Raw genomic sequence first — 13,285 nt, 5'->3', positions numbered from 1 at the left:
AGGAAGATCATGGGCTTAGGACAGGACTGTAGTAAATAAGAATCCTCAAAGGGTTCCCTTCCCTGAGGTCTAAAGCAAGTTACAGTATCCGTGGCGTTCCTTACCATGCTGCTTGGTCTGCTCCACGTTTTTGTCTTCCATATGAGATCACTGAGGTGATCTAACTCAAGAAAAGTTGTTACTAGCCGTGCCTGGGGATAGTGTTAGACTCAGAAGGTCTCCAGCTCCCGTCAGAACACAAGAGAAATTGCAGAGGGGATGGAGGCTCTGTTTTTAAGATCAGGTCCACACAGTACACTTGGAAGGAAGGGCGAAAACTTTTGTCCATCTGACAAATGTCCCTTAGGAAGAAGAAAACTTCAGTTTAAAAGGAAGAGGATAGCATAATTCCAGAGCTTAAAATGAAATGCTGTCTTTTATTTTTCCTGATGAATGAGTGAAATGGTAACAAGGACTTAATATTAGGTTGAATTAGCAGGAATTCGGCTGTTTGTGGTCAAGCAGCAGTGGAATTGTAGGTCTTAGTCTGCCATAAACTTACAAACCGCTGATGAAAGGTGTCAGGTGGGTATAATTTATTAGCACATCTTGAGGTATGGAAAGGGTGTAGTACCGAACTCAAACTGGTGATTAAAGAACAAGACACAACGAGGTGTGTGTTGTACCAGAATAGCTATATCCAAGTGGGGTGTTGGTGTAAGGCAGATGCTGTGGCAGTTCAGGAAGCTGCATTGCACAAATCCTGATGTCTCTGTCTACACTTCTGAAAGGTCTTATTGTTATTACTTTGTTTATGTGAGAACTCAGTTACAACTCGATGAAACTAAGGAACTTACAAATTTCTTAGCTCAAATCAACTGTCACTATTGAAGTAAGCCTGCTTTCAAGACGAAACAAAACTGTATTCAGCTCGAACCTAAACAAAATTAAGCTCTGCTCTGTACTGCAAAGGCTGCCAAACTAGTCCTGGCAGATCACCAAGAGGAAGAAGTTTCAAAGACAGAGCCCCTGAACCGTGTGCTGCCAGTCTCGGGGCTTCCGCCCTGAGAGAGGCTTACCTCATCAGTAGCATGAGAGCCAGTAGGGGTGGAGTATCAAATCAAAGCAGCAGGCCATATTCTATTACAAAATATACCATCACATCCCAAAGGCTTTATATGAGAAAGATTACCAGTGGTCCATTAAGATTCCAGCATCATACAAAAACTGACATAGATCCCTTTTTTTAATACAACAGAGTATGCAGAACTATGTATGTGTTATAAATGTATTCCAAAAGCCCCAACCCTTTGACTAAAAATTTAGTCACTCAAAAAGTTTGTTATGACCGAATTTGAGCCATTGATGATCCTTGGCTATTTGCCTTCCATTTAAATACTACTTGCATACTACCTTCCCATGCCGCCTCCCTGAGGTTATTTGCTGGCAGGAGAGTGCATTCACATTCTCCCAGCTGGGGCGGGGCCACAGTTGAGCTTCTAGGGCCTCGGCACTACGGCTTCCTGCTTTCATGGTGCTGCCTGCTGGCGGCACCTGTGCCTGGGGTGAAGTAGGAAAGACCATGGGCTAGTTACTGTAACAGACCCAGACTAACAGCCCTGCGAGCACACGCGCCCACACTGTGGCGGCCGCGTGAAGTCACAGACCACGCTCTCTGCTCGCGGCTCCCCCTGGGTAGAGTCTCGCCTTCACAGATAGCCCGGCGTGGCCCACCACAAGGAGGAAGGGACACATCTCTTTTCTTCAAGGGCACAACTCACAAGGTGCCCACTTTACTTTCAGTCATATCCTTTTTGAAAAAAGGGGAGAGTGGATTTTAAGAATAATTATTTGTATGATTATTCATGATATTCTCATGTTCTCAATTAGTTTGAGTGCTCTGGCACGCCTTCCTCTATAGCAGCTCCTTTGCCCAGTCCAGGCAAAGTATTTGTCTTAAAGTGTTGGACACACTCAGAGAGTGACTAGCTCTGTGACGCCATCATTAAAGTCGCTGTGTAGTGGATATAGGACTTAGAATGTGTTCTAAAATTTGCCACACCACTGTGATCAAGGAACCATTTATTGTTTTAATGCTTGTTTCTTAATCAGTTAGGTGGAATTTGCTTATCTAGTTTATAGATTTGTGGTGAGGATTATACTTTATATAAGTTAAAAGATTTATTAGATGATGATTATCTTAGTTAAAAAACTTAGGCTTTAATTTTGTTTTCAAAAAACGTTAGTTTGAGATAAAGCATACATTAGGAGACAGTAGATTATTGCATGTCAGATTTGCTCAGAAAAGTAAAAATTTTGAAGTCATAAATATGTCTCGTGAGGATGGTTTTCTCGCTTTTGTTGTAGCAGTGTTGCCATGAGCACACTGTGGTAGGCCTCTGCATTTGCACTTGGGTAACCCTTCTCCTGCCGACCAATCAGAATGAAGATGTTTTCAGCTTTTAGTGTGGAGAAAGGAGAGTATTCGTAGGAAAAGAATTTTTCAGTGGAAGAGTATTCGTCCATGAAAATTCACGTGGCCTATCTTACTATACCTACATCTTTGTCTTCACAAAGAATGGGTACGCTCAGTGCCCACCCCAAGGTCCCCCTCCTGCTGCAGGTGGCCAGGCGCTCCATGCAGGCTGGGACAGGTGTAACAGTCCAGACCCACTCCCTTACCGTCATCTGGCCGCCGCATCTGGGCCGTCCTCTCCGCGTTTCTGTCACAGAGATGCATCCCAGCAGTGCTGAGCTTGTACGGCACACTTAGGGGTCAGGTTTGGTCTCAGGAGAGGCCTCTCTCCTTGGCTTACAGATGGCCATCTTTGCTCTGTGCAGGCCCATCCCCGTTGTCTCTCCCTCTTCTTATAAGGACACCAATCCTCTTAGATTAGGGGCCACCCTAACAGCCTCGTTTTACCTTAATCACTTTTCAAAGGCCCTATCTCCAAATAGTTACATTCTGAGATACTGGGGGTTAAGAGCTTCAACATATAAATTTTGAGGGGCAGTTCAGCCCATAACAGTGTATGAAACATGAAAAAATATTAATATCATGAGTGATGTGGCTCCTTAGGGTGAAATTTAAATTAAAACATCTGCAGACTTCCTTACTGCTTCCATTGTGTTCTCATACATAATATCTGAAAACACGGATACTTAGTTGTTTCTTGTGCTGTGTTTCTATTTGGCAGGCCTGGCAGCTGCGATTCAGCCACCTTGTGGGCTATGGTGCCAAATATTACTCCTACCTGATGTCCAGGGCAGTAGCTTCCATGGTTTGGAAGGAATGTTTTCTACAGGATCCTTTTAACAGGTAATAAGGCTAGGTGAGATTTCATAGAATGTCCCCTTCATCAACTTCGGTAATCCCCCACACCCTACATCCAAAGTCAGGCTCCGAGCACCTCAGCCACTCAGAACACAGCTCGAACCAGGCAGAAAACTCAAGCTCTATGAAGTATTCTCATCACACAGCCCAAACGGCTCTCTGGCCCTTCCATCATGAGCCTCCCTCCTGCTTCCAGAGACAGAACGTGGCCCTGAGCTTTCTCTCTCCATGGCGCTGTGCGGCTACTACACTCCGGTGACGGCGTGGCGCCCTCCTGTCATGCCCACAAGGACCCTTTGTGTGAGAGCTCTTCACTTCTGCACGAAATGGGCTAGACTGCTTTGATTCCATCTCCTGCAGGTTTTCTTAGGTTTCCCAGGCTCCCCCGTTGTCAGTACCCTCCTGCTCTCAGTGCTTCCTGTCACTTTTGACAGGCGTCCTTATTTTCAGCATGGGCTTCTGAAGTTTCGCTCATGTGAACACCTTATTTCTTCTTTATTGCCCAAGAAAGGACTTGTTACTATTTTTCATTTGGGAGCAGCACCGTTGGAAACTTTATTGACAGTAGCATCCAGTTTGTTCTGGAAAGTTCCCTCTCTGCCTGACTTGGGGACACTTTCTCCCCTGTGGAGGTCCTCCCCATGGAAGACAGTGGCAGTCTGAAGAAGGGGAACTGCTCCACCGACCGTTCCGTCCATAGCTCCCCTTCGTGGGGGCCACTCGTGGCACTGAGAGAGTGTAGGGAGCTGCCGAACTCCCGCCCTGCCTCACCCTCCCCTGCCTGCCTCCTAGGTGTCCTCCTGAGCAGTCTTGCTTTGCTTGACTTTTATATCATCAGGATAGTCAGTGGTTCAGACAGCACAATCACAGTTTTCTCTGCAGAAGGCTACACAAAAATGTGTGTATGGTGACTCCCCAGCCCCCTCCCAGAGCACCTGTTATCAGATTAGCCAGTGACGATGGTGAGCCTGTAATGATTCCATGAGGAAATCCCAGGTAGGTAAATTTCTGTTAGGGACATATGATGCCCACTCCCTCCCCCACAATGAGGCAGGACATGGCGGTGGGCGAGTTGGGGGAGCACTGAGGGTGGGGCCTGGGATAGGCAGCCCCATTTCCCCAGGATCTTAGTAAGGCCCCTGTTGGGTGGAGGACAGAAGAGCTCCCAGTGCTCCCTGATTGGGCCTCCCTCTGACAGCAGGAATCAAGGGGAAGTCAAGTGCTGGTTTCACGAATCCTTAGAAGGAGCTTCCTTTGAAAGCAAACCACTAATTATCGTCTGGTCTAATAGTTGTTTAAAACAACTATCTCTTCATCACTCAAATAAATACGTCTCCAAATGCCTCTCAGGCAGCCATGGCTGATGACTGTTATCTTCACTGCTTTCACAAGGTTTGTGATTAGTGGCATCTTAGATTTTAGAGTGCTCTAGAGTGTTCATATGGTTTGTTATTTTACATTCCAAGCAGCCTTGGCACAGCGGGGAGGCTCAGAGAGGATAGCTGATTTGTTCAAAGCTGCACAGTTACAAACTGGACTAAGATTGTCTTCTAGGTCTCTAATTCCTAGTCCCTGCTCCCTCCCGCCTTATCCACACCCCCTCAGCTTTTCATAGAAGATGACATAGGTTTGGATTTTCTCAGCAGTTAATAGTCATATTCAGTTTCAAAATCTTTTGAACTTGAATGTGATGTAATAGCATTTTTAAATGTTTTACAGCTTGGTACCCACATGTTATTTTGTCTTCTGCCCTTTGCACACTGTAGACATTTGGTCTGCTTTTCAGGTTTTATTATTTTCAAAGGATCTAAAGCCAGAGTTGACCACAGTAAATTAATTTTGGGGATTATAATTCTTTACTGGAGATTTCTGTAAAATAGGTAAAATATTATCTTGTTTAAAGGAACTACACTTTACTAGAAAACCACATACTATTAAATACATATATTTCCAAGTATTTATATCTTGTTTATGTATGCATCCTTGCCTAGACATGTAGTTGCCGTACTTTTATAGACATGTAAAAGTAAGCTAGTAAAAATACTCATTAGACTAGAAAATTTCTAACCTCTGTCAAAAGATCCTTTTTGATCCCAGTTCTGAAAAGTCACCAGGCTGGAAGCCGCCTATGTCAGGAAGCCAGGCAGCACGGAGCCGAGGCAAGCTGACAACTGGAGGCCTGAGAGCCGGAGTTTACATACGAGAGGGGCGCTCCATGCCGCGGCTCGGAGGAGATGCTGAGCCCCCAGGCCAGAGGTCAGGCAGGGCCTCCCAGTCAGCCAGCCCCCTCAAGGCCCAGCCTTCTGTCCACGTTTCCTGCTTCGTGGCACACTTGGCCGTACCGCTCACTTCAGGATGTAACCAAGATTACTGTTTGATGTCACCATGTTTTTGATACTGTAATGCTATCAAAAATTGTGATCAGGGACAATGTTCACAAAATTGCCCATACATAAGATGTTCCAGAAATGGTGGAATGAAAACATCGTAACTTATTTAATTTATGTCGTCATAGTGTGTAGTCATTTGCATTAAAGGAATTGCATTATCCATAAAATATGAAAGAATAGCACTAAATAGCTTGTCTCCAGGTGCCAGTAATTTGGAGAATTTCTGTCTATAAAGTCTTCACAATCTGCCTTCACGTATTATAGACAGTGTTCCTTATAGACTCCAGCTGAGAGAGTATCACATGATGAGAATGAGCTGTTCCCTCCTTTGCTTTCCCCACCAGTTCACGCAAGAGTCAGTCTTCTGTTCTATTAGCTGTTGTCCTTAGCCAAGGTCTCCTGGTCTACTTAACCCTCTCCTGCCAGGTTTTTTGCCTTCACTCTTACTTCATAGTGCTATTTTTCTCTCTTTGTTGGGTGCCATCCCAAATTCTTTTTTGAAAGTAAAGAATGGTATAAATGATTTCAAATCTCACTTTAAAATAATCTTAAAGATAATGGAGAATAGGATATAATTTTTTACTTATTCTGTAATACATAAACTAAAGAATCCTTTCTATGAAGAGAGATTGCTTGCTGCAACACAGAAAGCTAAAAATATAGTTATCCTTTTATAGTAAATATATCACACCTGGATTTACTTGTTAGACTAAGTAAAAATCGAAATTAGATTTTTAGAAGCAAGAAAATAATAAAAGGCCAGTTGTCTCATGGTGGCAGCTTTTCTGAATATGACATCAGTGTGGCTTCACACTAAGACAAGTGGGAATGGGGGCCTAAGCTGGCTGTGCGCGCAGGTGCCTGTAACAGTCTCCTGTCTCCCCAGGGCGGCGGGAGAACGCTACCGCAGGGAGATGCTGGCCCACGGCGGGGGCAAGGAGCCCATGCTCATGGTTCAAGGTAAACCAAAACAAGGAATGGTAACTCTCCTGCAATCCTTTTTTTTTTTTTGAACGTTTTATGGGTTATATGTCTTAGTATTAGCCCTTGGAGTTATGTTTTTGTACCATCTATAATGAAAGCTGTTTCATATTTTCTCCATATATTTTTTTGTTTGAAAGAGATGGTGCTTCAGCTATGTACTTTGTTCTGAGCATCTATTTCATTGTATCCCAAATAACAAATTAAATTTTAGTTACTGTGATCTATTTAGAATGCCAGGATAAAATTTCAGGCTTTAGCGTTCAAAATGTTACTAACGCTCTAATAGGAATTTGTAAAATTTGTCGTAAATTCTCAGAAGCTTTGCCTTTAGATTTTAATAGGTCACAATGTATTTCTTTAGCCTAAAGAACTCATTTATTTCTTATTCCTTAATTTCTTTCTCTGAAAGCTTAGCCATACATTTGCTAGAAATTCCAAGACATCAAGTTGGATTTTTTTACCTGTTGAAAAATTAGAACCTAGTTAAATCTTCTCTTTGAGGTATCACAATGCTTGTTTTCCTATGTAATTTTGGAGGTAATTTTTTAATTTAAGTATTTTCACTGAAAATTTAATTGTAAATGGAAGTGACCATCATGATTTTTCATAAAATGTTCTCACAAATATTTCAAGGAAGATGTGGATATTATTGGATTCTCTCAATATATCAACATTTATATTTGCAGGTGATCCCTCTGACTGTCTGATAAAAATTTCATTTAGGAAATAACTTCCAGTATTAGGGGAACTTTGTTTATGTTGTAGTAATTGACTGGGTCTTGATAGTAATGGGTCTGCTGTGACCCTTTCCTTGTCTCCATCTGTTCTGTCAAATACCTTTTGTCCTTCCTAGCAGAGCTCCACATCCTTTCCTTGAGCTGTTCATTTATTCAGCAGATATTTGTTGCCAGGTACTATTATAAGTGCTGAAGGTGAAGTATTGAAAGACAACATAGACAAAAATCCTGCTCTCATGAAACTTGCATGCCATCAGCTTTCCCAGAAGGGTGCGTTCGTCCAGGCTTAGTCTGCCCAATACCACAGCAAGTTTATAAAACAAATCAGCCAGCCTAGAGATCCTGCACTTTCTGTAGCCCAGCCCAGCTGTCCTTTGCCAGCAATACTTTGGTCTCCCATCATAGGATCATGCCTTGGAGTTGTCCTCCCGAGATGAAGAAGGCATGCTGGTGCTGCCCCAGCTTTCCTGTTGATCCTTATTGGCCCTTATTGAACTCTGCTACATCTAGGAACTGTCTTAAATGGTTTTCATGTATTGATTAATTTACTCTTCTAGCAACCCTATGAGGTAGGAATCACCATTATCCCGTTTTACAGATGAGGAAACAGGTCAGGTCCCAGCCCATGTCATGAGGCAGTGAGTAGGAGAGCCAGGGTTGGAATCCGTGTCTTCTGGCAGCAGAGACCAAGCTCTTCAGCAGTCTCTGCTGTTTCACGTGCTTGTGAAATAGGACACCTAGTTAAGGGGCTGTTACAGACTCAGATAAAAGCGAAATTAATTGGCTCATCATAGTAGACAACTGGTAGTTTGAACTGTGTACTTTTTAGCTGGTGGTTTGTGGTGCTGTGTAGACAGCCCACTGTGAGTTGAGAAGGGAAGAGAAGCTCCGAGACTGCTTTCTCGTGTGGGTTTTCTATTAGGTGTATTCTCCCAGTAGCTGTGCTAAGCTTATCCTTTTTGAGACCAGAGTCTAAATGCTATTTGCACATAAATATTAGCTTGCATATGGTTCCACCAAAAGGAAAAAAAAATAAATCTTTTTCAATGTTTGTCTTTCGGCTGGTGTATTTTTCTACTCTGCTTCCAAGAATGCTGTAACAAACCTCTCTAAAACTTCTGTTCTTTATAGGAAACATTTTTGTGTTAAGAAACTTAATATTTTTCACACTAAAATTCACACACTCATGAGAGAAAAACAAGACCGTTGTTCAAAACAGAGATGATAAAGTATTCAGATTTCAGTTAACACCAACAATAGAACAGTCCTGCTTTTAAATTTTAATGTTTTTCTTAATGTTGTTCTGTCAGATCTCATTAATTCACATGATTTGTTACATGTCAAAGATGAATGGGGGACGTGCAAAGAGGGTATGCCTATTGTCACTTTATAGGGTTGGATTTGTAAGCCGAGACCAGCAGTGGCTTCTCATTTTCTTCTATGCAGTCAGTCTGTACCCCAAAACAGGAATGTCTTAGATGATGCCTGTAGCCTTAACATTGGTGTATCCCCAGGAGTAGTGATTGGTGAAATTACTGAAAGTTGTGATATAAAAGCATAAACGATCTAGTTGGTATTATTCTTTTATGAAAATGTAATTTTTTATAGGTGCTTTATATATTTTATGTAACTACTTACTAGGTATATGTGAAAACTTATATTAAATAGCAAAAGGTAAAGAAATAAAACACTTACCTTCAAATCATGTACCTCCCTGACCAAATGACAACTTTATTAACCTCCTTACTTAAGACTTACGTTTCAGATTAACTCCAAGCCATTCCTTAGAGTCAGAATACCTGTGCTTTGTGCTTATGCTCTTTGAATGGTACATATTCAAAGAAATCAAATATATAATGCTTCTGATTGTTGAATAATAAATACTACACAGGTGAACGTTATTACTTGTCTTTTTTAGAATGAGTGTCATTAGCTCCGAGCCTCTTTGTCTTTTCTGGTCGTTCCCCAACCAGCCCCGCCATGAGTCTCCTTGTGGCCAGAAGCCGAAGGAAGTCCTGGAGAACAGCGGTCCTCTCCTCCCTTTTCTCCCTGTGAGGCAGCCGAGTCTCTGTGTGAACTCTTAACTCTATACTGAGGGAGCCTCACAGGAAAAATCCAAGTTGCAGCCACAGGAGCTTTTCTTAAAGAATCTATATTTCCTTCCTCAGAGAAGAAAAGGGGTCACATGGTTAAATTGAATTGGATTTGCAGTTACTAGCTCTGCTGCTTACTGTCTATAAATTAGCTGAGAAAGTCACTTAATCTCCCTAGTGGAGGTAAAATGTGATTTGACTTCAGAACACTTCTTTCTAATCTGCTTCTCGTTAGCTCCTTTTTCAGTCCATCCCTGAAAGTGTGTGTTATATAATTAATGTAGTAGATGCAATAGAAATTTAGAGCATTACAGATCGAAATTATCCTCATCTAGTTTTAAACACATTGATACCATGTATTAAGATATATGTTATAAGCACAATGTTCAGTTGCTTAATCCCTCGTTAAGCACAGTATGGCCATACCTGACTGAAACCAACTTTCTTAATTGCCAAGAATTCTGGGGTGAGGTTGAGCTCTTTGTATTTAATTGTCAATATTAACATTTTTCTGCTGTTCATTCCATAACCCCACAATTTTTTTTGGTTTAAGTATCACATTTCTTAGTAATAAGAGAACTTAAAGCTTTTGCTTAAAATAAACCATGATGATACAGTATTTTCATTCATTTTACCATTTAAAAAATGTATACTAGAATATTTTTTAAGTGTGCTATGGAACATGATCCAAAGCTCAGTTTCTATTATAATCATTTCAGAAAATGTATGGTTTTCTAGAAAGATAAACATGCAATAAGGTTTGTGAGTAGCAAGGAAGTAATATTTTGTACCCATTAGGAAGCAGAGTTGTTTCTTTCTACAACAAACAGAAGGGTAGAATTATCTGGCTATTAGGGACTGAAGCTATATTATTTCAGCAGTTTGTAAATGACAGATGAATTACACATGCAAGATTACGTATCTTCCTCTGTAGACCACCTTATCTTTTTATCTTTTATTTTATTTAAAATTCTTGAGTAAATGGCCTTTTTTGAGTTTTTAGGTTCAGATTTTACTTATCTTTGGATAACCGGAAAAAAACCCAACATATTGAAAAATTGCCATGTGCTAGGTGCTCTCTGCTGTGCTCCCTCATTTAGTCTCCTATCATGTAGGTCAGATTTTCCCCATTTTTATAGATAATGAAACTTAGTCAAAGTTCATTCTCTTTCCATGCTGACTCTCCTCCCGACTCCCACATCTTTCTCAGGTCATCTTTAAATTCTGACCTCAGATTGAGCTGCTCTTTAGAACATGGGAGATATAAGTGATGTGAGCCTTGAGGCCTTAATGATCTAAAAGTCCATGTTTTTTTTCCTAAAGTCACATCCTATCTATTCCCATTGACGTTGGAGGGGCCGGCCTAACAGCCACTGATCAGCGATAAAATTTTCCTTAATCTGTTTTCATATAAGCTCCTTTAGACTTTTGTGGCAAAGCTGTCAACTTAGTTTATAATCATTTTTAGTCATGGTGGTTCTGATACAGAGATTCTCACCACAGCCAAATAAGCGTGATACTCAGTTCAGTTTCATGTTTCTGCCTCTGGTTCCAGCATTCCTTGTGCTCTTGCCCCTCAGCCTTTGCACAGAGAATTTTGTGGGAGAAAGGAAAGGTTAGCATGCAAGGTTTCAGCATTCCAAGAGGTTATTTTCAAATGTTAAACAACTTTATTTCTGTGCTCCTTTCCAGAAAAGAAACTGTTAGCTTTATTTTTATGACTCTTTGGCTAAAAGCAGTATGCAAGTAGAAATGCAAAGTAATACCTTGACAGAGTTTTAAAAAAGACCAAACATCAGATAAGACAAAAGAAATAGTAGATAAATGAGTCAGTTCTCAGTGACACTCCCTTCAGTTTGTTTTTCTGATGACAGACTGACTCATGGAACCAAAGTCTGGGAGCCCACAGGGCCTTACCGTAAGCTGATTAAAATCATAATACCTTATATTTCTGCAGAGCTTTATGGTTCTCAAAACACGTTCATTTTTGCCGTAATTATCCTATATCATCTCTTCTAACTTATTACGTATTATTTTTTTTTTCAAGAAACAAACCAGAGAATTGTGGTTAATATACCAAAAGTCACTCCTGTACCCCAAGGAGATTAATACAAACAATCTATAATGATAACTACTCTTTTCTTTGAAAACCTTCTTGGTCCTAGTAGCAGTGAACCCAGCCAACGCCCAAATCTTGGCTTCACACCATTCTCCATTAAAAGGAAGCGGGGCTCCTTGGAGAAATGGCTGATTCTAGGGCTGGGTATCAGTGTGAGCCTGGAGCACCTTGTAGTACCAGAAAAAAAAGAAAGTGCTGAGAAACACGCACAATGATGGGTGTATAAGTCAAAGGGAGTCAAGCGCTCACTAAAAGAGTTCCCAACGGCCAAAGTTGCAACAATCTGAGCAACCAAATAAATAAGTTTTGGAATATAACACAAAGTATAAAATATATATCCATGAGTTCATATTGATATAAATGATTGAATAAATAACTGGGAAGAATAGACAAATTTCCCATGTAGAAGAATTTCAAATAATTGATGTAGATACTCCTCCCTCAAAGAAGTGGAGCATAATTCCCCACCCCTGGAGTGTGGGCTGTGAAGAGGAACTTCTTTCCAAAGATGACAGCATGGAAAGGGGGAAAATTAGAGTAACTTTATAGGAGAGAAACACTGCCTCAGCCTGGTGTTCAAGGTCACCTTCAGCAGTGATAAGTCATGTTGATAATATGTACCCTTGTATGATGTGATGAGAAGAGCACTTCAGCTCTGTGGTCTTCCTCCCCAAACCCATAACCTGTGTCTGATCATGAGAAAACCGTCAGACAAACCCAAATTAAGGGGCATACAAAATACCTGACCAGTCCGCCTCAAAACTGTCAAGGTCATCAGAAACAGGGAGTCCGAGAAACCATCACAGCCCGCAGGAGCCTAAGGAGCCATGACAGCTACACACAGTGTGGTATCCTGGTCGGGACCCTGGAACAGAAAAAGGACATTAGACAAAAATTAAGGAAATCTGAGTAAACTCTGACTTTAGTTCACAATACTGTATCAGTATTGGTTAATGACTCGTGACACATGTCCCATGCCAACGTAAAATATTAGCAGAGGAAACTGACTGACTGGGTATGGAGTGTGTGGGAACGCTGCACTGTCTTCACAATTTTTCAGTAAATTTAAAACTACCTTAAAATTAGAGGTAAAGAAACAAAAAAGCGTCTTTGGTAAGATTTTTGGTCATGACACTACAACCCATGGTTCAGGCCCGACTCTAACTCCATTTGCCACATTTCCCTGCTGGAGGCCATCCCAGGTCCCCCTCTCACTTCCTGTGGGGAGAGGACGTAGAGGCATATAGGTATAACGGAGGAGGAGGGTTATTGTGGCATAAAACGAGCTGGAGAGGTGAACAGGCATCAGCTCATGCAGGGTATCATAGCCACCAGGAAAGATTTTGGCATTTATTCTGAGGACCATGAGAAAGCATAGACAGTATTTTTAAGGCAGGTAGTGAGTGACAAGATCAGATTTATGGTTTATAATATCCACTGGCTGCCGAGGAGGGGGCCATGGTAAGGGCTGATGTGAATAGGCCGCTTGTTGTCGGTGGTAATCCTGGTGAAAGATGAGGGCGACTGGGCCTGGGAGAGTGGGCAGTCGGGATGAAAGGAGGGTTTCTGATTTAAGAAGTATTTATGAAGTAAGAGCCGCAGGTCTTGGAATTGATTTGGCCTGGAGGTGAGTGAGGGGTGTCGAAGAC

At 41.6% G+C, this 13,285-nt stretch overlaps 1 protein-coding gene across 2 annotated transcripts in view; it reads left to right on the top strand.

Annotated features, from left to right (window-relative positions):
• The window catches only part of MIPEP (mitochondrial intermediate peptidase), a 172,022-nt gene that overhangs the window by 141,008 nt on the left and 17,729 nt on the right, over window positions 1–13,285 (top strand). For both annotated transcript variants that reach the window (XM_058547857.1, XM_058547856.1), the window contains exons 17-18: window positions 3,177–3,298; window positions 6,590–6,663. In XM_058547857.1, the coding sequence (XP_058403840.1) occupies window positions 3,177–3,298; window positions 6,590–6,663 (196 nt within the window). The remainder of the gene's footprint in view (window positions 1–3,176; window positions 3,299–6,589; window positions 6,664–13,285) is intronic.

This window comes from Diceros bicornis, chromosome 9, assembly GCF_020826845.1.
Source record: "Diceros bicornis minor isolate mBicDic1 chromosome 9, mDicBic1.mat.cur, whole genome shotgun sequence".
NCBI lineage: Eukaryota > Metazoa > Chordata > Mammalia > Perissodactyla > Rhinocerotidae > Diceros > Diceros bicornis.
Note: the sequence above shows the minus strand (reverse complement) of the source record. Positions and strands in the feature narration are given on the sequence as shown.